Consider the following 23276-nt stretch of genomic DNA (forward strand, 5'->3'; position numbering starts at 1 on the left):
GCCATTGGATTCGAATTTTTCTTTTGCTATAAATAAGGTGGATATTGGGCTATAATTCACATAACTTTGAATTTAATCTATTTCAATTCAATCTTTTTCAATTCAAGTTTGCAATAAATTCCAACCTTGGATCCTCTTCGAATTCCAACTGGGGGTCCTTATCCAATTTCAAATTGGAAGCAAAATGGGCACAAATGAGACGAGAAGATGAGGAGTCTGATGAAGAAGTTCAAGTAAGGCGCAACAAACAAAACATAGTAGCAGCCATGGCTGCGGCCATGGTGTGTCAGCCAACTGAGGAACAACCTCAATGGGGTGGCTCTATTGCTGGTCACTCTTACAAACCGTGAAACAGAGCGATGTCGCATAGCAATCTAATGAACAACTACTTCAACCCCAACTCGGTGTACACAAAAGAGGATTTCAGACGTCACTTCCAGATAAAGCATCATGTCTTCGAGCGTTTACTTCGTGATCTTCAACAGGTCAATCTATACTTTCGACAGAAGAAGGACAAAGCAGACCGTCCTGGTTTCTCACCTCATTAGAAGGTTACTGTTGCACTCTGAATGATGGCCTATGGCTCCTTAGTTGATTCGATGGATGAAACCCATGGTATGTCTGAGTCTACATGCCTTTATACACTTGAACAATTCTATGACACAATTGTTCAGGTTTACAAAGACGAGTACCTCCGCAAGCTAAATCAAGAAGATCTGAATCGGCTCCTTCGCAAAGCTAAAGACCGTGGGTTTCCGAGCATGATAGGGTCATTAGACTGCATGCATTGGGATTGGAAGAACTGTCCCACCGGATGGCAATGAGGCTTTAGTGGAAGGTTGAGAAAGCCAACTGTTGTGTTAGAGGCGGTTGCCTCATATGACATGGATTTGGCATGCTTTCTTTAGAGTCCTTGGATCCCAAAATGATATTACAGTTCTTGGGCGTTCACCCCTCTTCAATAACTTGACGGAAGGTAAAGCACCATAACTTCACTACTACATCAACAACCGTCAATACAATATGGGGTATTACTTGGTATATGACATCTACCCAAAGTGGGTGACACTTGTCCAAGGAATTCCAAACCCTAGGAATGACGCAGAAAAGTTGTTTACCTTACACCAAGAGGCATACCGGAAAGATGTTGAGAGAGCTTTCAGTATTCTACAAGCACGGTGGAAGATTATTAGCGAACCGGCAAGAGGGTGGAGTCAAGAAAATTTGGACTCCATCATGATGTCTTGCATCATATTACACAATATGATAGTGGAGGATGAGCGAGATTGTATATTGATGGAGAGTCCGATGATGACCAAGAAGATCCAAATAGGTCAAGAAGGGCTCGTGCAAAAATATATGATGGGCCTAATGTGCATTTCAATCCAAGAACTGGTAGTATCTCTATAAATGAGTACATGAGGTGCTATAGAATGATACGTTCTCGTGCCATAAACAAGTACCTACAACAAGATCTTGTTGCACATCTTTGGGCCAAAAGAAGCATGGAGTAGGCGTTTAAGTTTTATGTTGTTAAATATTTTTTAAAATGTTGTTTAAGTTTCATGTTGTTAAATGTTTTTTTTATGTTGTATAATTTGTATGTTGGTTAATGTTATTTAATGTTATTTCATATTGTTTAATGTTGTTTCATGTTACTTAATTTAATTTAATGTTGTACAATGGCTTAGGAAGTTATAGGAAAAAAAATATAATTTAAAAAAAATATGAAACAAATTTTGTGAAATAGAAGTTATAGGAGGATAAAAATAGAATTTAAAATAAAATAAAAGCAAATTTTGTGAAATAGAAGTTATAAGATAAAAATAGAATTTAAAAAAAATATTAAAAATAGAAGTTATAGGAAAAATTTTGTAAATAAAAAATAATAATAAAATTATAAAAAAAAAAAATACAAATGCAACGGCTAGCTAACGTCAACTAGCTGTTACATTTGAATTTTTTTTCTTAAGAATTCTTGTCGGTTATAACCGACAGGAAAGCTGATTATTCTGGCCAGCCTTCCAGCCATCTAACCCTCTCCGATTCCGTAGGGTCCTCTCAGATTCCACAGCCCTCTGACCTAGTCCTAGGTTGGAAAATATTTTCAAGCTATTTTTGACATTTTGACCCTCTAAATCCTTCGATTAGAGATGGCCTGAGAGCCAGATAGAGATGGCCTGAGAGCCAGATGTGGACCAGACGCACTAAGCATGCGTATAGCTTCAATAAAGTAAAGATGCCTACTTTACTTTATTTAAAAAGCAAAAAGAACGGTTGCCTATGCTACGAGACAATGGCATCAGCAATAATGGAGATAGTGGAGTCACGCTGTCAAAAGCCAACTATAGTTACTTTAGGAAAATCATCTGCATGATGCAGCAACCGACCACTGTACCATTGCTACAACTAGTCAAGCCACCGTCAGATCTCCAAAGCTCCACATTGTTTTCCAATAAGTTTTTGGAAGTTTTAACGAAGAACTCATGATACTGTTTATTTTAACAAAAAATCACATTTTTACACTAAAAAAATCAAACCTGGTACTATTTACTTTACCATTTATTTTGTCTTTATCGTTAAAACTCAAAGTTTTCAAACCCCTTTCATTAATTTTTTTTTAAGTTTAATTACGTTATGCCAAGTATTGCATGATAAAGAACCATACATGATTTAAATTTCCACTTATACATCCATAATTGTCCTTAGTTTACTAACCAGTACATCCTATGATGATTTTTTTTCTCTCTAGAAGACTAGCATCAATGCATTTCATTCTTAATCAAATTGCATCTAACTTGCTAGAGTTTCTTAAGAACCCATTCCATTGTCATGACTTCATAATAAATCATCAAAACATATCTACTTTTTAATCATGTTGCATAATTAAGAATATTTAAGACTCAAGTAGCAGACAGTCCAAGTACAACCCCTAGAAGCAAATAGAGTTAGTTATAAGAAAAGTTCCACTAAAGATTGAAACAGGCACCTACACAGAAGTGTTGCCTGGCTAAAGAAACACAAGTTCAGTTCAGCATTTGCATTTTATTCCATGTGGTAGTTCGAGGATGAAATGTGCATGAACAGAATGATACATGCAATGATTTCGAGCAATTTACACTATGAAAGCTGCTTCCACTAGTTTCATACAGGGAAAAAACACCCATAATCAGAAAGAAGGCTTTCCTCTCCCTCTTCAAAGAAAGGAAATTCAGATGAGAGACTGTTGTAACCGCCAGCATTTTGTGGTCCCTTCTTCCCCTACTGAGGCTTTCCTTCCTTGCGAGCAGCCATCTTTAGGTCGCCCATTCTAAAAGGAACAATGTTGTAAATTGGAAAAGTTCAACAGTAACCAAATTTCTGTCACAGGAATGAAAGATTTTTAGCATACATGTACTTGTCATAGCATTGGAATTCACCGATTCCAGGAAACTTCCACCTACCATCACCAAAAGGATGTGCAGGATATCTCTGTGAGCAATGTAACAATGCTGCATAAGAGATCATTGGATTGGCTTCATACATGTGGTTCTAGTGTAACAGTAACATACTTAAGTTCACTAGAAGGACAAAGACCAACACTAATTTCTACTATCACAGTTCCGATTAAGGATTCAAATTTCTTAGCAAAACTTGACATGAAATCTTCATAGCATTGGAGGGCAGTTCGGCTGCAAAGGAGATGAACTGGTCAACTCCGAGTGTAAGATAATCATCATTGGAAAATCCATTTTGGTCCCATAATATATATGCTTATTCTGATCACTAATATGGGAGGAAAAAAGAGGAGGTCAACTTCTTTATCTGAATTCAGGATTCAAACTGATGGGCATGTAATGAAGGCCAAAACTATGGTTTTTCTTTCACATCCCCTTGCAAAGAAAAACTTTTTACGCACATCAAAGCTACAATCAAGTATGCTAAGGGGAACACAGGACCATAGCATGTTGCAGAGCAGGATACTGAAGAAACGTTGATATTATCTCTAGTCATCCAGATAGGTTATGTTTCTTTTGTCACAACAGAAAAGTATGGCCGGGTAAATTAAGCATTCCAATACAGCCATGTGCACTTTACCAATAAAAGACCAAACAGTCAAATGGGATTTCAAAATTGCAAAGAAAACAAACCTATATGATCCGAAGCGGAAGAGTAACACCCCCTTTTCTGCTAGAAGAAGAGTTAACGTTTGAGTGAAAAGACAAGGCAACATGCAACTTCAAACCTGAGTCAGAAATCCGTTTGAAAAGCTCTTCATATAGAGACCAATCATGACCAAGAGGAGAGAAACGCTCTACGATTCCCCACCAAACCTCAACTGCAATTCCGTGGACGCCTCTACTTATGCTTGGTTGAGAACTACCGATTTTTTTGTAAACACAATCTACTGATATTTCCATATAAACAGATATTTTCATCATTGCTGCCTACAAAACCAATTGTCGAATTAGAAAAATTTATTCAAAATAATTTTAGGAAACATATAAATCGACTTGGTTGATTAAAAACCATACCTTTACCCAGCTTCATCGGGAAAACAAATGAGGCGAAGTTCTCAAGAAAGTCCCCCATACCTTGCATGTGTATGTGTGTGCATATATATCGAACTCTGCATGCAAAGAAAACCCTGAAATACAAATTCCCTACCTGCAAATTACAATTCTAAGTTGCGCCTTAGAGGGAGTGGCCGAATGGCCCAACGTGTATTACCTGTTATCTTAGATTGACTAGAATCAAACTGAAAGCCAGTGCAGATTCCCTCGATAGGAGTCGAACAATATCTAGATAAATTAATCTCTTTGCGAGTTGAGTAAACAAAGAAGCAATCTTCGGTTATAACAGTCTAATGAGGAAGAATTTGTTCGCGTTAGGTCTTGTACTGTTTAATCAATATTTTATTGGTGTTCAGCTTCGTGGGTACATGAAAAAAAAGAATTAGGTAAACAATCTCAACCTTTCCCTACTACGGTACATATCTGACTATCCGGCAACACACTTGGATAAGTAACATGATGAACCGTACATGTATCTCTAGGTGCTATGATATCTTATTATGTGGATCATGTCTTGCTTGAGGGTTCCAAACCCCGCCCTTCTCTAATAGAGAAAAGTTCAAAAAAGATACGGCAGTCAAAACTGCTTCTGTCCTGAGTTTTTTTTTTGGCTGAGAGCAAGAGAGAGTAAGTTGTCTCCAATATATATATATGGCGATGTTTCCGCTAGGCAACTTCATTTTGCTGAGGAGTGTGGTGCTAGGATCGTTGGGGAAGCGCTTTGTAAGTGAATTGAGTTGAAACATGTTGATTCCACTCAGTAGTTGGCCCAGTCAGAGCACCAACTGAACAAATCCTAGCCCGCATCCCTGTTGTTTCGAGGCGTTCCTATTTATGTTACGAGAAATGGCTATGTTTTGATAGAGTGCATTGCCTGTTATTCTTAGCAACCCTCTCTCACGAACGATGTGCAATAGTATTTTTTTGTGTTTTTTTAGAAAGGGTTTACCCCTTGTATTTCCCTAAACACCATTCACTAACCAGTATACTGTGCAAAGGCAAAGAGAGATTATATATTCTATATATACTAAAACCCGATGAAAATTACTGTTTACGAGCAGTGTAATGGCTTAAATGGCGCTTGGTGTCTACTTTGTTTCCCGTGGTCTTACCTGCTTGGTACAGTTAAATGGCAAACTTGCCCCAGAGATCCACGCGTCAGTCCGCTTCAATACAATGGAAAAGTCAGGGTACTACGGGCTGATTTGGTATTGCTGTGCTTTGAAAAAAAGCTGCTTCTGCTGTGCTGTGAGAATAAGCAGCTGTGAAATAAAACAGCAGAGTGTTTGGTAAACTTTTTTGTAAAAGTGCTTTTGAAAAAAAAAAAGCAATATTATAGTGTTTGGTAAACTTTTATGTAAAACAGATGTGAAAAAAAGCCAGTTTTTCAAAGCTGGGTTTTGTAGCTTCTTGTTTTTGGCTTTTTTTCACCCAAAACTGTGAAAAAAAGCTGAAGCTGAATGTTTACCAAACACAAAAACAGCTCCCAGCTTTTTTTTATACCAATTTTTTTCAGAATCACCTCAGTACCAAAGCAGGCCTACCTTTGGTTCCAGACTCCTATACACGTGTTGCTCATGGGAAGGAAAGACGGATGGAAAAGCCGAGCTCTCTCTCAAGCATGCAAGAAGGTTCGTCTCTCTCCCTCTCTCTCTCCCCCCTTCTCTTGCTCTCAAACCTCAACTTCTCTCTTTCACTTTCTCCGTTTTGCTGAAAAACCACCCAACCAATAAACGCTTTCGGTTTGATTCGAAGAAAAATTTTACCCAAAAAGGATAGCATCTCTTGGTGAGTTCTTTGGATCTTACATCTGGGGTTTTCTTTTGTTCAAATATGGGGTTTTGTGATCGTGGTTTTCCATTTCTTTCTTTTTTTTTCAAATTTTTTTTATTTGAGATTTTGTTTGGGTTCTCTGTTTTCAGATGAGTTTTGCATCCCTGTAAACCTAGATTTCTCGGTGCTATGTGGAAGGTCATAAAATTGGTTTCCAAGGCTTTTTTTCTTCCTGATCTTGCGATTGCTGATGCAAGGGTTTCAGAGTGTTTCCCAATCTCTCCTTACACAGGTAACTAAATCTCACTTCTTCTCAAGTACCCAGAAGCCAAATATTTAATTTTTCACTGTACTTAATCTCTTTTAGCAACCTCCAGTTGTCCTCTGCTTTTCTCACTCTCCAGTGTTCATCAACACCATCAGGTCTCTCTCTACCTCTACCTCTCTCTTTCTCTCTCTATATCTCTGATATGTTTATACATGTCGTTGTGTATCTATATATCAGGTTGAAAAAGTTGTCAATTTGATAAATTTTGTTAGGGAAATTATTTGTTTTGGTGATGGATTTGTGGGTTTTAATCATGTTTTGGATATACTAACAATTTTGTTTTGCAGTAAATTGCAATGGGTTGTCCACGGTTTGCCCGGTAAAACCAGATTTGCGTGTGGGTTTATTCGTAGATGAGTCTATGATTTTTCAGGAGTTGCAGCGTTGTTGGTAAGGCTTGAGCATTTTCATCACATTAGCTATTCCGTACATCAGTCCAATATGTTCTTATCCCTTGCACTCCGTTGTTTATGTTTGGAATTTGTGATTAGAAATTAGAGAATTAACTTCTTGATAATTGCATGTGTTTATGCCCCCTCATGATATCATGAGATCTAATGAGATTGTTTGCGATCTGGTTAAATACATAGTAATAAGGACAATAGTTCATATTTTTAAGGAAGGTTAATGGTTCTGGGTTTTTACATTTATTGTTAACAACTATAATTGTTATGGTTGATTATCGTTCTTTTAGTCTAACTGGGTTTCTTTGTTCAATGGTTTGGTCCATCTTGTTAAGTTTCTCACCAGAGATCTCTGCTAGCACTGCTCTTCTCTTGGACCAGGTACAACTTCTTTGACTTTCTGTTTGTTTCCGGGAAAATTTAGAGCTTGAAAGTGTGTAGAACTGTAGAAGTAAAAAAGTCTCAATCTTTCTATTGTCCTGTACAAAAAGAAATTGAATTTTGAATTTGTGTTTTGGCATACCATTTACTAGAATTTTGTGATTTGGGAATTGTAGAAGTTGGTGGCGATTCAAAACCCATTAACTCGGATGAGAATTAAGAGTAATTTGAAACCAGACAGCAAGGAATTGCAAGTGGGTAATGATAATGATAATGGTGAGGATAATGATGATGACACAAATCCGCTATTTTGCATATGGTTTTGAAGATTGATTTTTTTTTTTTTTTTCATTTTGATTTTTCTTTTTTGTATTTTTTAGCAGGTGTTGTTTTGGTTTTTCATTCCTTATCGTCGCTACTACAAAAGAGGTTAGTTTTGTTTTCTACATTTAAAGAGTGTTTAAAGAAAAGTTGCATGTAATTGATTTTCTGCTATAATGTTTTGAAATTCCTTATTTATAGTGTTCTACATATTCTTGGTTTGCATTTGTTTTACGTGATAGTATTAGTGCTTGCTTTTGTTTTTACATAGCTACCAATTTGTTGCTTTGGGTTGTAATTTTGTAAATACAATGCGCAAAGCAACTAGAACCACCCAGAAAAGTTTAAACATACAAGGAAGCCATAGTTCTTTTACTTCAAGCGGAATTGAAATGTCTAATAAAAAAGTTTGTTGCACTAACAATGAGCATCAACATTGTGAATTTTATTTGTTCCCTAAAAGTACTATACCAGCCAATAGAAAAGTATAAAGCCACAATGATGAAAAAATTTGTCGAAGTCAAAACAAACGATAAAGAATCCTTGCACCATTGAGCCATGACTGAAATAAATTTGATATTAATTTTATGTGTGCACAGCTGAATGTGAAACAGTGTAATTAAATGTGAAACAGTATGTTTTCAGTACCTTGGTATATAGTACAAGATTGGGGGTAATGACACCAATAAAAAACTGGGGTTGTAATAAGTAACTTTTTCTCCGTTCTTTATTGTAGTGTTATAGATTCAAATTTATCATTGTGCATTTTTTATTTTTCTACACAGTTGGATGATTAGGTTTTGTGCAAAGTGAATCATTCGAATGCTCATAACATATTATATTCGTAAATTCCAGCCAATGCTGCTCTAACATGATACAAGAGATCAACACTTTCATCCATATGTAAGTTCCTCTAATAAGTACTTTGCACAAATGCTTTACAAATTTGAGCTTTTATCTTCTGATTATTTTATGTAGGGGTTTTTATTACTTTTTCTTTGATTATAAATTTGAGGGTTTCTTAAGATATAATGATATAAAATTAGATTTTTCTAATTTTCTGATTTTGGTGTTTTGCAGGGAGTGCTAATATACTGATATCTGGGATTTTTTATCTTTGAAATAGGTAAATGCTATTTTTAATGTTTTAGTTCTGGCATGTTTGGTTCTTTGAATTCTGTAGTTTGCTTGCTTCTTCGTTGCTTCGTGATTTTCATTTTTCAGTGTAATTAAATTCTTGAATTTTGCATATTGAACTAATGAAGTTCATTCTGAATTTCCAATTCAACATTATAGAATTATAAAATTGTTTTGCAAAGAAATTGTGTGTTGTTCATGTGCATTCTTCATTGTTTGTACTTTCAATTCAAGATAATGCAGTATATTTTCAACAGTAACCAATGATATATTCTTAGATAATCGTGGCAGGATGCCCATGATGTGTTATTTAGGGTACTTTGAGTGGAATAATTTTGTGATGGTTATTAGTTTGAAACATTGATGTTTTTTAGTTATTTGACTACCTTTACATCTCTTTCATTTAAATACTTGATTGAGAGCTTAATCTTTCTTTTGGTATTTGTTTAGTTTTCTTTTGTTTGCTGTGTTTTGTATCTCATTAACAACAGTAAGCAAGTGAAAGCTATAAATAATCTATTACCGGTATCCATTTTAAAAAAATCATATGATGATCCTTGGTAGATATTATTTGAGATTTCTTATTATTGTAGTGGTGTTGTGTTAACATTTCTTTTGCAATTTGATACTTTTCTATTTACACATTTCTTTACATGCAATTTAATCTGCATATTTGTGATTTCGTAAATTGATAAAATTGATATTTTGATTCTACAACTTTGTAACTGAATGAAAATGGTTTCAACTCTGCGATTCGCCAGCTTTTAATCCAACAAGAAAGATGAAGATTCGTGCATGTTGAGTGTGGAGGAGTTAAAGTAGGTGAGTTCGAAAAATGTAAGAATGCAAGAATGTAAGTAAGATTAATCTTTTTCACATGCACATCATCTTTTGTATATAGATTGTATCAATCAAATCTTTCATATATAAAGATTTATTCAGTATTTTCTGTCATACAATCTTTTATATCTTTGAAACAAAATTTTCACACAATTTGTGATCTCGCAGCAACGCGCGGTCAAAACTATCTAGTTCATTCTAAAAGTTGGAAGAGAGAGAGTGTGGCTTGCCATTTGGCGCATGTGTGACTTGCCACTTGATGCTAACAGAGAAACTAGTAAAATAAAATACCACTTAAAAGCTAATCGCAAATTGAACCCAAACGATTACAATTTGAGACCAACTTGATTTCTTATGATCGAAGAAATCACAGAACATAAACAGTGGTCAGCAAAAATCATTTCCAAATTGAAAGGTAAAAATCATTTCCAAATCTTTTGTGCCCCTGAGCCCAGATTCTCATTTCTAACCCTAGCCGTTTAGGTCTCTCATTTTCTCTCTGACCTCGAGCTCAGAGCCACCTGGTCATGCCTCTCTTCGTTCATCTCGCAGTCCTTGCGAGAACCACAGAGACAGTAAATCACCTCCGTTGTTTTCCTCCTCTCGTCTTCCTCTCCCTCCTCTCCCCCTCCGTCGTCTCCCTCCTCCTCTCTCCCTCTCTTTGGAATCGATCGGTAATTGAAAAGGATAAAAATATATGAAATGGTGTTTAGGTATACGGCTTTTCGGCCCTTTGTTTTCTATTTTTAATTTAATTCTTTCCCATTTCTGAAATCAATTCTTGCTATTTCTTTTGTGTATTTGCTGAAATTTGTGTTCAACTAGTATTAGATGTGAATTTACAACTAAAAGCATAAATAACTTCAGCTCGCCTAATACTGCCTTCTCATAAAACCCTTCCCGTGGGCGACTTAAGTCTCAAATTTCAAACGGTACGAGGTTTGTTTTGAACTCAAAGTTTGCACTTTTTTATTGTCTACTCATTCACCTGCCAATAAAAGTAGCACCCTTTTTGTTTTATTTTCTGTATTTTCTTGGGTTTGCTTCTTCTACTGTGATTCTGTGTTTTTATTTTTTCTGGGTTCGGCTTCTTCTGTTGTTATTCCACTGTCTATTTGTTTACCAAAATAACAATTTTTCTACGTTTTGTTATATTTCATTGCAATATCAAATAAAGTACGTATTTTAAAATCTCACTACAATTTTTTTTGGTTATACTGTTGGTGGGTATCTCTAATTATGCCCTGAAGGAGGAAGGCAAAGAGAGGAGAGACCTGGGTTTGGGACACAAAAGGGATCTTTAGATTTCTGTAAAAATACTTTGTGCCTTTTTGCTATTGGTGATGAGTGTTCATGAATATTTATGCTTTAATATTGCTGTTATAGGAGCAAGTTGTTTAACTAAAATCCTAAGAAGATTAGGGTAGAGTATGGAGGACAAACGAATAAAGAACATTCCGGCTGTCTCATTATTGATTGTCTGAATCTCTACAATCTCTGAGATATATTTGGGATAATTTTACAATGATATTCGTCAGGGTTCAAGAAAAACTTAGCTGCACTGCTATATAAGAGCATCTGGATTAAAGAAATTTTTCTGATTTAAGCACTTAGCTCTTGTTTGTGACATCCCACATCGTCCAGGGGAGTGATCCTTAAATGTATATTTTCATCCTTACCTAGCATGAGGCCTTTTGGGAGCTCACTGGCTTCGGGTTTCGTAGGAACTCCGAAGTTAAGTGAGAAGGGGGCTAGAGCAATCCCATGATGGGTGACCCACTGGGAAGTTGCTCGTGAGTTCCCAAAAACAAAACCGTGAGGGCGTGGTCGGGACCCAAAGCGGACAATATCGTGCTACGGTGGTGGAGCGGGCTCGGGAAGTGATCCGCCCCGGGCCGGATGTGACAATTTGGTATCAGAGCCTAACCCTGGCCGCGTGTGTGCCGACGAGGACGTCGGGCCCCTAAGGGGGGTGGATTGTGACATCCCACATTGCCCAGGGGAGTGATCCTTAAATGTATATTCTCATCTTTACCTAGCACGAGGCCTTTTGGGAGCTCACTAGCTTCGGGTTCCGTAGGAACTCCGAAGTTAAGCGAGAAGGGGGCTAGAGCAATCCCATGATGGGTGACCCACTGGGAAGTTGCTCGTGAGTTCCCAAAAACAAAACCGTGAGGGCGTGGTTGGGGCCCAAAGCGGACAATATCGTGCTACGGTGGTGGAGCGGGCCCGGGAAGTGATCCGCCCCGGGCTGGATGTGACAATTTGGTATCAGAGCCTAACCCTGGCCGCGTGTGTGCAGACGAGGATGTCGGGCCCCTAAGGGGGGTGGATTGTGACATCCCACATTGCCCAGGGGAGTGATCCTTAAATGTATATTCTCATCCTTACCTAGCACGAGGCCTTTCGGGAGCTCACTGGCTTCGGGTTCCGTAGGAACTCTGAAGTTAGGCGAGAAGGGGGCTAGAGCATTAGGCGAGAAGGGGGCTAGAGCAATCCCATGATGGGTGACCCATTGGGAAGTTGCTCGTGAGTTCCCAAAAACAAAACCGTGAGGGTATGGTCGGGGCCTAAAGCGGACAATATCGTGCTACGGTGGTGGAGCGGGCCCGGAAAGTGATTCGCCCCGGGCCGGATGTGACATTGTTTGCATGAAATCATTAGTTAAAGAAATTTTTTGTATGAGAATGCATTAATAGAATTTTTTTGCCCAAAAAATTAACTCACAGAGCTTCTTGTGAGTTAGGCTGGTTTGGTATTGCTATGTTTTGAAAAAAAACTGTTTCTGCTGTGCTGTGAGAATAAGCAGCTGTGAAATAAAGCAGCAAAGTGTTTGGTAAACTTTTTTGTAAAAGTGATTTTGGAAAAATAAGCAGTATTATACTGTTTGATAAACTTTTATGTAAAACTGCTGTGATTGTGTGAAATGATCAAAAATGATATAATACTAGATGTGTCATGAATTTAATTTTCCTAACAAATAAGGGTGAATTACTAAATATACTTTATTTTAAAAAAAAATATTTATAAACTTTATCTTAAATATATAATCCAACGTTTAACAAGAAATCATAATCTAACATTCAACATATAATCCAACATTTATAATATCTATTTACTATACAACTATTACTCTTTATCATAAGCATTGCAACACTAATAGTTATTTTATAAAAAAAATTAAACTAGTTTATTATTTGAAATCCTTATCTTTTTATGTTTTATTATCATAATGAAAAATCAATCCACATTTTTCTAAAAGCATCTCTCAAACCCTTTTTCTCTCACATGGCTCTCTTTTCTTTCCCGTTCTCGTCCTTTCCACCGCTCCAACCCATTTCACATTTTCTTTCTCAAACCCTCGTCCTTCCCGTTCTCGTCCTTTTCGCCGCTTCAACCCATTTCACATTTTCTTTCCTGTTATTCTTCCTCTCTCCATGCGATATCTTTCTTTCTCAATTGAAATCCTAAAATAAATTTCCTCTATGCTAGATGGTTCGTTGGCGAGTCAGATCGCAGGTTAAAAAACCAGTTCGATAATGGAGGAGGAGCTTGGGATAGCTTTGCTTGGTCCAAAAGCTCAAGGTCCGCCGCTCCAAGTCTTGAAGTACGGCCTCATGATCTTGAACAACCTCAAAAAAATATCTAGTCTCGGCATGGAAGGTGAGTGTTTGAGCTTCGGATTGTTGGTAATTCCATTATTGATTGTCTGAATCTCTGCAATCTCTGAGATATATTTGGGATATTTTTAGAGTGATATTTGTCAGGGTTCAAGAAAAACTTTGCTGCACTGCAATATAAGAGTATCTGGGTTAAAGAAATTTTTCTGATTTAAGTACTTAGCTCCTGGATTGCATGAAATCAGTATTTAAAGAAATTTTTTTGTATGAGAATGCATTAATAGATTTTTTTTTTTTTTTTTTTTGGCCCAAAAAATTAACTCACAGAGCTTCCTGTGAGTTAGTCTTAAGCTTTTGATTTAAATTTTTTTAGAATTTTGTCATTTTTTTTTATCTCTGCTGCTGTTTTTGATTTTTGATTTTCTGATTTTTATGCGATGTTCATCTGTGTAGGCACTCAAATTAGTTTTTGGAGTGCATCTTGATCAGACCACCACAAAAGAGAAAACGGAAACAAAATTCAGAGCCATCAAAACAAACAAATGCTGGTCTGTCCTAAAAAAGGTTGGTTTGTGTACTTTTGAAGAACATATGGAAAAAGAGAGTATTGATCATGGTGTAGAATCTGATGGTAATGTGGTTGAAAAAGATAAAATGTTGCATGAAAAGATCTCGGAACTCATTGACGAAATATTCAGCAGTCAGTGAGCTGAGTTGATAAGGAGAAACAAGGAGAAGTGTGAAACAATTGAGCGGCTTTTGTCCCATGTGCGTAAGCTAATGGATGAGAACAAAAGTTTGAGGATTCATCTGGGAATCCATAAGGATACTACTGATCATACAATTACAATCCATAAGAATGCTACTGATCATACAATTACAAGGCAAAACAAGCCTCAGTTTTCAAGGTCTAACTCCATGGGGCCATCTTTCCTTGGAAGGCTCACTGGATGCACTGGCACCTGATCTTAATTACCGACTTTTCAACTTAATTAGGTAGCTTTATAAGTTTTCAAATATATCTGTTTATATGCTTTCATAATGCATATGAAGATTCCGAGTGAATTATAACATATTTCAATTTTTAATTTGCTGTGTGTAGAAATGGAACTGAATGCTTCGTTATTTTGATCTTGCATCTGAAGCCAAGTCTGGATTAAGAGAAAGATCTCATGGCAGGAATCATGGACTTGATGAAGGTGAGGTTAACGAAGTGTGCTTTAGTACCAAGATTGAGTTTTGTTTTGTTATGATTTTTCTATAATCTAGATGCTTAAATACTTGGAGTTGGAATTAATAAGAATCGATTGAAACATGGATTTTTTTTATTAGATTGATATGGCTGACATAGTTAAGAAGTAGTTTCAGATGCACTGCAGTGATTAGGGAATTTCTTTAACTGAGCATATTTGTTTTCATGAGGTAGGTAGAATCCTCTGTAATTTAGATAATTAGATTGAAATTTGGAGCCATGTCTGGATTCTTAAACTATGGTGATTAATGTGGTTTTTAGGTGATTTTTTCAAGTGGGGAAAAAGAGATGGGTGTGTGATTTATATTGTTATTCTCAGTTGGTATATAAGTATTTGAATATGCAAGACATTGATACCATACAAGAAATACAAGATTTGAAATAGAAGGCATGAAGGCAGTTTGCAGAGGGTGGGTTCGGGGATGGTAAAACTCGCCTAGGTGGCTAGATTAATGGTGATGGTTTCGTGACGGCGTAGTTCGCAGTGAAAAATGGCTACAGTGGTCGCCTTGCTGCTTCTGTGCAGCGAGCACAGTATCGAGAGAAAGAGGTGAGGGAAATAGGGAGAGTGGTAGAGAGGGAGTGAGACATGGGGGTGGTGGCAAGGTGGTGCCTCGCGGGAGTGGCGAGTGAGGTGGTGATGGCTGCTCGAATGGGAGATTGATGGTGCACTAGAGAACTTGACTCCTCGCTCAGTCTGGTCTATGGAGAAGAAAACCAAACAGAGCTGTGCATTAGCAGAGTTTGAAATGAGAGGTTTTTATCTTTGGTATGCTCTTTATTTAATCTTCTTTGAATAAAATTCCGATGGACAAGTGAAATAAACTGAATGAAACTTGGAGAAGAAGTTCTGATTTTTAATATCTTCAGTCGGGGATTGTTGTGATGCCCTTGACAATTGAAATGTGAATACATTATGTTGCTTAGAACACAAGTCAAAAAATTTTAAACTGGAACATAAGTCCCTTATCTAGACTCGAGTTTTTCTAAAATTGTTTTATAAATTCTAGTGTAGTTAACAAAAAGAATAAACTTATGAAAAATGTTAGCTTAAGGTTGGATTCCAGGTAAATATGTGCTATCCCAAACGATGGAATTACATCATGAGTTTCTATATTTTCCTGAACAAATTTACTGAAAATGTTTCCAACACCTAGGGGTTCAAAGATATTCAACTAGAGCTTTAATCTTCAGACTTTCTCATTGTTGCAGTCTCTAAGGGCCCGTTTGTTTCACCTTCTTAAGTGGGATTGGACTGGCTAGGATTATTGTCTCATGTTTGGTAAGCTTGGGGACTAACTTAAATGAGACTAGCCCGGACTCGTGTGGACTATCTCCCTCGTTAGGTCGTCTTAGCGAAACCCCCCGAAAACCACGGGACTGCTAAGACCTGCTTCGTCTCCTTTGTGTCGCTTGGCGTCCTCCCTTTGCGAAGACTTTGCTTCGTCTGCGTTGCGTCATCTCTCCAACGAGATCACAGCACCACACCAAGACGGTACGCCGCGCAGGTGGAGACGTTTCCGACGGACTCGCCGGTCAAGAGCAAGCTCTGCAAGGTCATTCTGGTGGTGCAGAGGGCGCAGGGCGATCCATTTTCAAGAGACTAGTTGCAGGCGGAGGCACCCAGCAGGACTCGAAGGCGTTGGGTGGGGGAAGGAAGTTGCCGGTGCGGCGGAGGTACTCGAGGCCGACGAGGCGAAGGCCCTGGATGAAGTACTGGCATCCGGTGTTGAGATCGTAACGGCGGCGGTTATGGGAGACCATTCCCTCATCTCAAATCCGAGAGAACTATGACGGCGGCGGTTATGGGAGACCATTCCCTCGGAGGCGTTGGTTTTGATTTGATCTCAAAGTATGGAACTGGGTTTTGATTTGATCTAAAGTATGGAACTGGGTTTCGAAGAAGGGGAAGAGCTTTCAGAAAAAAGAAGGAAAAAATGAGAGAAGTAAGAATAAAATATTAAAAGAGATATAGATAAATTAATATAATATTAGAATTTATTATTTATCCTGTTTCTTAGTCCGACACTGCACCAAACGCTTCACTAAGTTAGTCCAGCTTAGTCTAGTCTAAGCCAGTCCAATTTAGTCCCTGCAGCTAGTCCAGTCCGAGACAGTCCGATGCAACAAACGCACCCTAATGGTTCAGTTAATCCTATTAGGCTATTGTTAGATCAATTAAAAGAGTGTTTTAGCCTATTGATAGTGTATTGTCTTATATACTTTCTCATTGTTAGATCAGTTGTGATTCTGTGTAGTTCATCTTTCTAGGTGTAAAATTGTTCATACAATCTCACTTTTTCATCTAATTAGTGAGCCCAAAAAGAAAATTTTTAACATTTTAAATCCTAATTATCTCCATTTCAGCCAATGCATATTTTTTCCACCTAAAAGTCTTTGATGCATGTCCTTATTTTTTTTTTATTTTTAAGTATTGAAACATACATTGTTTGAAATTTGTTGAGTGCTTGAAACTTTAGAAGTTAAGTCTTTCATTCCTTCCTCCTCCACCTCTTCATCCTTGCTAGACCGCGAATTGAAACTAAAAGTTGCTCATCCAAATCAATTTCAGTTCACTCAAATCGTTAGAACCCTAAAACCCAAATTTCTCCAGATCATTCCAAAATTCAACGTCAAACACAAAACCCAGATCCCTAAACTCACTTGATAACGTGTCAAAGGTTGGGTACTAGGTTGAAATTTTGTTGGATAGGAACCCATAAACAAATATGAGGAAGTATGTGAATCATCACTCAACAAGGGTGATTGGTGATAGAAATTGGGTTATTCCATTCATTACTGGCTTTATCATATTCATTACCCTTTTTTCTTAAAAGGGTTTTGGCTTTGGAAGGAGATGGAGATCGGTGACAATGATCGGAGTTCGTCGCTCTATGGATGATCCCAGTTTAGCGCTGGTTTTCAACACCGGTGATTTGTAGGGTTTTGGGGGCGTGAATTTTTGGGGATTTCGTTTGGATTTCTGGGTAGGCAGCTGTCACCTCTATTCAACTTAAATTTATTTCCCTCTTTTTTTTTCTCAAATTTGTTTGATGGAAAGATTGTTTTATCCTTTACTAAACAGTTGTTAGGATTAATAGTTTTGATTTCTTTTGAATTTATTTTTTATTTTATTTTGAAGCCCGGAATTTTGGAAGGACTGTCTATGTACACCAGATGCTCCTGACATTTCAAAAAAGGTAACTTCCCAAACACTGATGTTTCACTTTTTTACTGGTATATGTAATCCATTGAGTTATGTAACTTTATTAATATTCGTTTACCATGCAAGTTAAATTGTGTTTTTTTGGTTTGTCAATAATTTTTCTTTTCTACTCTACATCCTGGATTAAGAGGTTGCCATGTCAAGGAGTTCAAGTTTTGCTTAATAGATAACAGTTGTTTTTAAGCTTAGGCTGTAATTTGTATGGTCTTGATCATGTCTTTTATTTTGGTGGCAGTTAGGTGTCACTAGGTGGTCTACTAAAGCAGTTAGGTGTCACTAGTGTCACTAGGTGTCACTAGGTTGATTGGTGGTGGGGAATTGTAGAGGGATATGGTAGACATAAGTATAATTGGAATGGATACAAGAGGCTCTTTCAGATGGTACATGCCTGTTTTATATAAATACCTTTTTTTCACTTGCAGAAGCTTTTTTCTCTCAATGGGCATATAAACACCTGTGGTTAATTGTTTTGCAATCTTTGTGGTCATTTTTATTCTTTCCATGGTTTCCTGTAATGCTTGGCAAAGTTTTGAGATTTAGTCTCTCCAATGTGGGAACCAAGGAACTCACTTCCCCTTCATGCTCTGAATTCACACTCAGTCTGGAGATTATATAATCATTTGGGCATGGTTTCTCTCAGGATAAAGCTTCTGTCTGGCTATATATATGGAATTGGGTTTGTGTAATTAATGTCAAATAATTGAGTTCAACATAGTTATATTCCTTGGCTTAAGTTTTCATCTTTCTTCCTTCGTTTTTCAAAAGAGGTTAATTTTATACTCATTTTTTAAGAATTATGTATGGTAGTTGTTAAATAATTGGGGCATTTGAAAGTCCTTGCTTCTGTAATTGTGAGATGATTATTGTGTTTCGCTTTATTTAATTATAATATAGGGGTGATGGAAAATTTAATTTATGCAGGTGTTTTCATTTTTCTTCCTAGCTATCAATTTGGTTTTGCACATGATGCCAAAAAGAACTAGGAATAGCAAAAGAAATAAGATGGTACAAGATCATACTTCTAGAAGTCCCCGCAGTGGAGCGCGGGCATTTTTGCTAGTGTACTCGAAAAGGCTTATAAGGTAAGACCACCTTATCCTTGGAAACAAATTTCTTTTTTAATTTAGAATCTGGTTTTCATGCATTTTATTTTCATGTTGTTTTTGCTGGTGTGTTTAGTTGCTTCATTATGCTTGTTCCTACTTTTCCTTCGGAGGACGTCAAAAACCTGTTTGTTGTGGTTTAGGAAAAAACAATTTATGATTAGATACATTCTCTATATGTCTTGAGGTGCAAGTGTAGTTTTTTTTCTCATCTTTCCTCCATTATGAAGTTGCTCTCCTCATATTGTTCTGGTCATTTCATATTATCCCCTATGCTACCACCATACATTATGTTAATGTTCCGTTGATTACAAATTATGCACTTCATTCCTGACCAGTAAAACGCTCTGCCTTGGTTCGATCAACGTTTAGGCTCTTGACATAAAACTAAATGCAATCTATGTCATTGGGTATGGAGGATGTTCTTCCCGCATATATTGGGATTGAGCATGCAACTATTATTTCATAGTTGGAATCTGTCTCATATGACCCTTTGTTTCTGGACAATTGATGGCTGTATGCACCTTGTCCATGTCACCAAGCCGTACTCGCCAAGTTTTAACTCCCCATTTCTTGTAGATGACAGCTCTCATTGAAGGAGAGTTCTCTCTACCCCAACTCCTTTTTTTTTATGACAAGGCTAATAATTGTTTCGTCCTTTTTGGGGTTTTTGTTCTTTCCAAAATTAAAAGCTGAACAAACGGTACCTAATTCATGAAGGTTGATACGTTTCTTAGTATTTGACACTTTGTTGGTGTCCGGACGTTTACGGACATGTTTGATCCCTGCCAGTGAAAACGGTTGTTTTTTATGAAACAGGGACTCTGGCAGTTGGGAAACCCGTAGTAGCCAATGCTGTGCTCTTCTCCAATTACTCAATGGAGGAGTTCTGTGCTGTGTCTATTGTCACAGAGGTTGGTACAGTTAAGTTACAGATGAGACAACTCATTGTTATTATGGTATCGTAAACAGACTGTGCAACTCAAAAGAAAACGGAAAAAACCCGTAATTGTGTGAGATAAACCTGAGAATACTGTTTCCGGCAAGGGATGGGCTGCAGTGAGTGAAGAGACCTTTTTAAAGACGGCAAGGGTCGAAACGTTTTGGAGGAGGTTTCGGCGGTTGGGCTTGTCGTCGAAACTGACTTCCTTGAAGCAGAAGAAGCTCCTCCTCGCTGTTGTGCATTTGCAGACGACTGCCATTGTCCGACATTGCCATCAATCACAGAGAATCTCTTAGCGATAGAGAGAGCAACTCCCAGTGTTTGTAATTTCATTTGCAACTGAAATGTACTGACGGACTTCTTGTGTTGTGGTATTTTTTGGTGGAAGAGGATCCTCTACTGATCTCAGGATGGGGATCCTCCTGACCAACCCATTAAGACCGTTCAAATTTAATTCAGCAGCTCCAATTATTATAACTTTAAGAGGGACTCCTGTTTGGAGTCATTGGATTAAATTTGAATGGTCCGGATGGGTTGGTCAGGAGAAGCCCCATCCTGAGCTCAGGAGAGAATCCTCTTCCACCAAAAACATCCTTACCACTGATTGCTCACTTGCAAGTTGCAACTGGGTTGGTACGCCACCTTCAAGTCGTGGCCTTGAATCTCTCTTACATCGCGGTCACCGTTCCTCCTCACCTACCTACGCTATCAGCAAAAAAATGAATGGTTTGTGTTTGATATGTTAAAAAATCTGTCTCCTCACCTTGACAGAAGCCGGGCAAGTATTAAGTCGTTCACACGAGTGTTGGTAACACCAACTTGTTTCCCTATTTATGTGAATGTAATGAGTTCTAGTTTTCGATCGAATTTATACCGACAGACGAAAACTACTACAATTAAGGAGAGAAGTCGTTTCCTACTATTAAAAGTGTTGTCGATGATACACTGCTTGTGTTGTATCTATATGATGATTATGGCTCAAATCACTAGTGACCCTCAAAACATCTTGACCGCCAACTGGTCCTCTGCCTCCAATTCTGACATTTCCAACTAGGTTGGCGTTAAGAAATATTATAAAGACAAATCTCGTTTCATCCTTGTAATTCTATGCTGTTTGTTTTGATTGAGTGTGAACTGAAGACTACAATTCCACTTTTGCGCATCTTCAGCTATGTGCACAAAATGGATAGAACTCGTCGGCTAGCAGCAGCACATATTATTAAGAAAGGATCAGTTTTGGGTTTCTTGTAATGTAATCATTTGCCTACATTAGTGGAGCAATTAGTGCTGATGGTGGAACACTAAGGGCTGGTTTGGTATTGCTGTGCTTTGAAAAAAAACTGATTCTGCTGTGCTGTGAGAATAAGCGGCTGTGAAATAAAGCAGCAGAGTGTTTGGTAAACTTTTTTGTAAAAGTGCTTTTGAAAAAAAAAAACAGTATTATAGTGTTTGGTAAACTTTTATGTAAAACAGATGTGAAAAAAAGCCGATTTTTCAAAGCTGGGTTTTGTAGCTTCTTGTTTTTGGCTTTTTTTCATCCAAAACTGTGAAAAAAAGCTGAAGCTGAATGTTTACCAAACACAAAAACAGCTCCCAGCTTTTTTTGATACCAGCTTTTTTTAGAATCACCTCAGTACCAAACCAGGTCTAAGTGCTGATAGTAGAGCAAGCAATTAGTGGAGTTGGTAGCAATAGCGGAATCAGGAATTATTTGGTGGGCGGGCTACTAAAATTATTACTTTTAATTAAACTACCAATACCTTTTTAAACCCAATTTACTACCTAAACTACTTTCACAAACCCAATTCAATATAAATTTATCTTTACACCTATTTAGAAAATAAAAACCCAAAATCAATATTCTGCCACTCCTAAGCGGTACACATCACTCAATCTTTTATGAGATTAGCATCGAACGACACTGCCAGCCATAACATTCATTTTAAGTGTTCATTGAATTTTTCCACATCAAAGTTGATGGAGACGAAGATTATCTCAAACTCTGTCTTCCACTCTAAGCATTTCATAAAGGCTCACCAGCTGAGGGTAGCCTTCCAATGCCTACACCAATTTGTAGAGAAGTAGAGGCACACATTATATGACAGTAAGGGTACCTAATAATCTCACAAACAAAACAAGATTATGTTTTGATAATCAAGAGAAACATTTCACCTCTAAAAATGAAGGCATATTTTCTATGCCTGCTTGAACCTCATGTTCCTATATTTTCATGGTTAAAATATTTTCAACATCCAACAACCGAATTAAATTATGAAAAAATAATATTGATTGGAACAAGAGGAAGAAGGGGAAGCTTTTGGAGGCTACACATTTTTTTAAATTTAAAATCCCATATATGTTTCTACTAGTAATTATACTTTCGAAAATGTGTTGATTTTGTTCCTAAATCCTAAAAAAATTGAAATCAAACTTGGATAAATCGATTCATACTTTAGTTTGATCATTGTTCAGAAAGAGCTTGTTTTTCTCTATGTTAGGGTTTGATTATTGGTTGTAGATTATTAATAAATTTTAGTTTTATTAATTGGGTTATTATACAAGATGGTATCTGAGATTTGCATAATCAATATAAATGGTCTCTGAGATTTGCATGATCAATAGAAATGGTCCCTGAGATTGAAAATCAATAGGAATGGTCCTTGAGATTGTCCACCATCCATGATTTTGGTCATTCCGTTAAAAATGATTTTGGGCAATTTTCAAAGCTTTGTAACTCAATCGTTTCTTAACCAAATTCGACCCATAATATATCAAAATGAAGATAGGAAAGTGTAGAATAAGATTATACCTATTTGGAAGTTCAATGGTTGCCGGAGATGGCCGGAAAATAGCCTAAAAGGTGACTGGTTCGCGGGAAAACTGGAAAACTCGACAAAAACTGGGTAAAATTTAAACGTTCATAACTTCTTCAATACTCAACCAAATCGAGTGATTCAAAAACAAAAAAAATACTTCTTGACGAGACGAAGAGAATTGTACCTTTTTCTAAGGCTAACTTGCCGTGGTTTGGTTGGACAATGGCTCAAAAGTGGCTAACCATCTTTGAGTTAGCCACTTTCGAGCAGCTTTACAGCCAAACCACAGCGATTTAGCAGTAAAAAAAAGATACCATCCTGTTCTTCTGGTCAAGAATTATGATTTTCGTTTTTGAATCAATTGATTTCGTTGAGTATTGAATTAGTTATGAACGTTTAAATTTTACCCAGTTTCCGGCGAGTTTTCCAGTTTTCCCGCAGACCAGTCACCTTTCAGGCTATTTTCTGACCATCTCTGGCAATCATTGGGCTTCCAAATAGGTATAATCTTGTTCTACACTTTTGTATCTTCATTTTGATATATTATGGGTCGAATTTGGTTAAGAATCGATTGAGTTA

At 37.3% G+C, this 23276-nt stretch overlaps 1 protein-coding gene, 1 long non-coding RNA gene and 1 pseudogene across 3 annotated transcripts; 2 read left to right on the top strand and 1 right to left on the bottom strand.

The window, feature by feature from the left end:
• Window positions 1-359: 359 nt before the first annotated feature.
• LOC137714449 (uncharacterized) lies at window positions 360-824 on the top strand. Its single transcript, XM_068453664.1, has 2 exons — window positions 360-531; window positions 592-824. Exons 1-2 carry the CDS (start codon window positions 360-362, stop codon window positions 822-824), a joined length of 405 nt encoding a protein of 134 aa, XP_068309765.1.
• Window positions 825-2334: 1510 nt separating this feature from the next.
• On the bottom strand, window positions 2335-20156 carry LOC137714450 (inactive beta-amylase 4, chloroplastic-like; annotated as a pseudogene).
• Window positions 13058-14723, top strand: LOC137714383 (uncharacterized). 2 transcript variants are annotated; one of them, XR_011065423.1, is made up of 3 exons: window positions 13058-13400; window positions 13811-14353; window positions 14460-14723. It is a non-coding gene; the product is annotated as an uncharacterized lncRNA (long non-coding RNA). The 2 variants fall into 2 exon arrangements; XR_011065424.1 differs by having other exon boundaries at window positions 13811-13921.
• Window positions 20157-23276: the final 3120 nt, after the last annotated feature.

Source organism: Pyrus communis, chromosome 14 (assembly GCF_963583255.1).
Source record: "Pyrus communis chromosome 14, drPyrComm1.1, whole genome shotgun sequence".
Lineage (NCBI taxonomy): Eukaryota > Viridiplantae > Streptophyta > Magnoliopsida > Rosales > Rosaceae > Pyrus > Pyrus communis.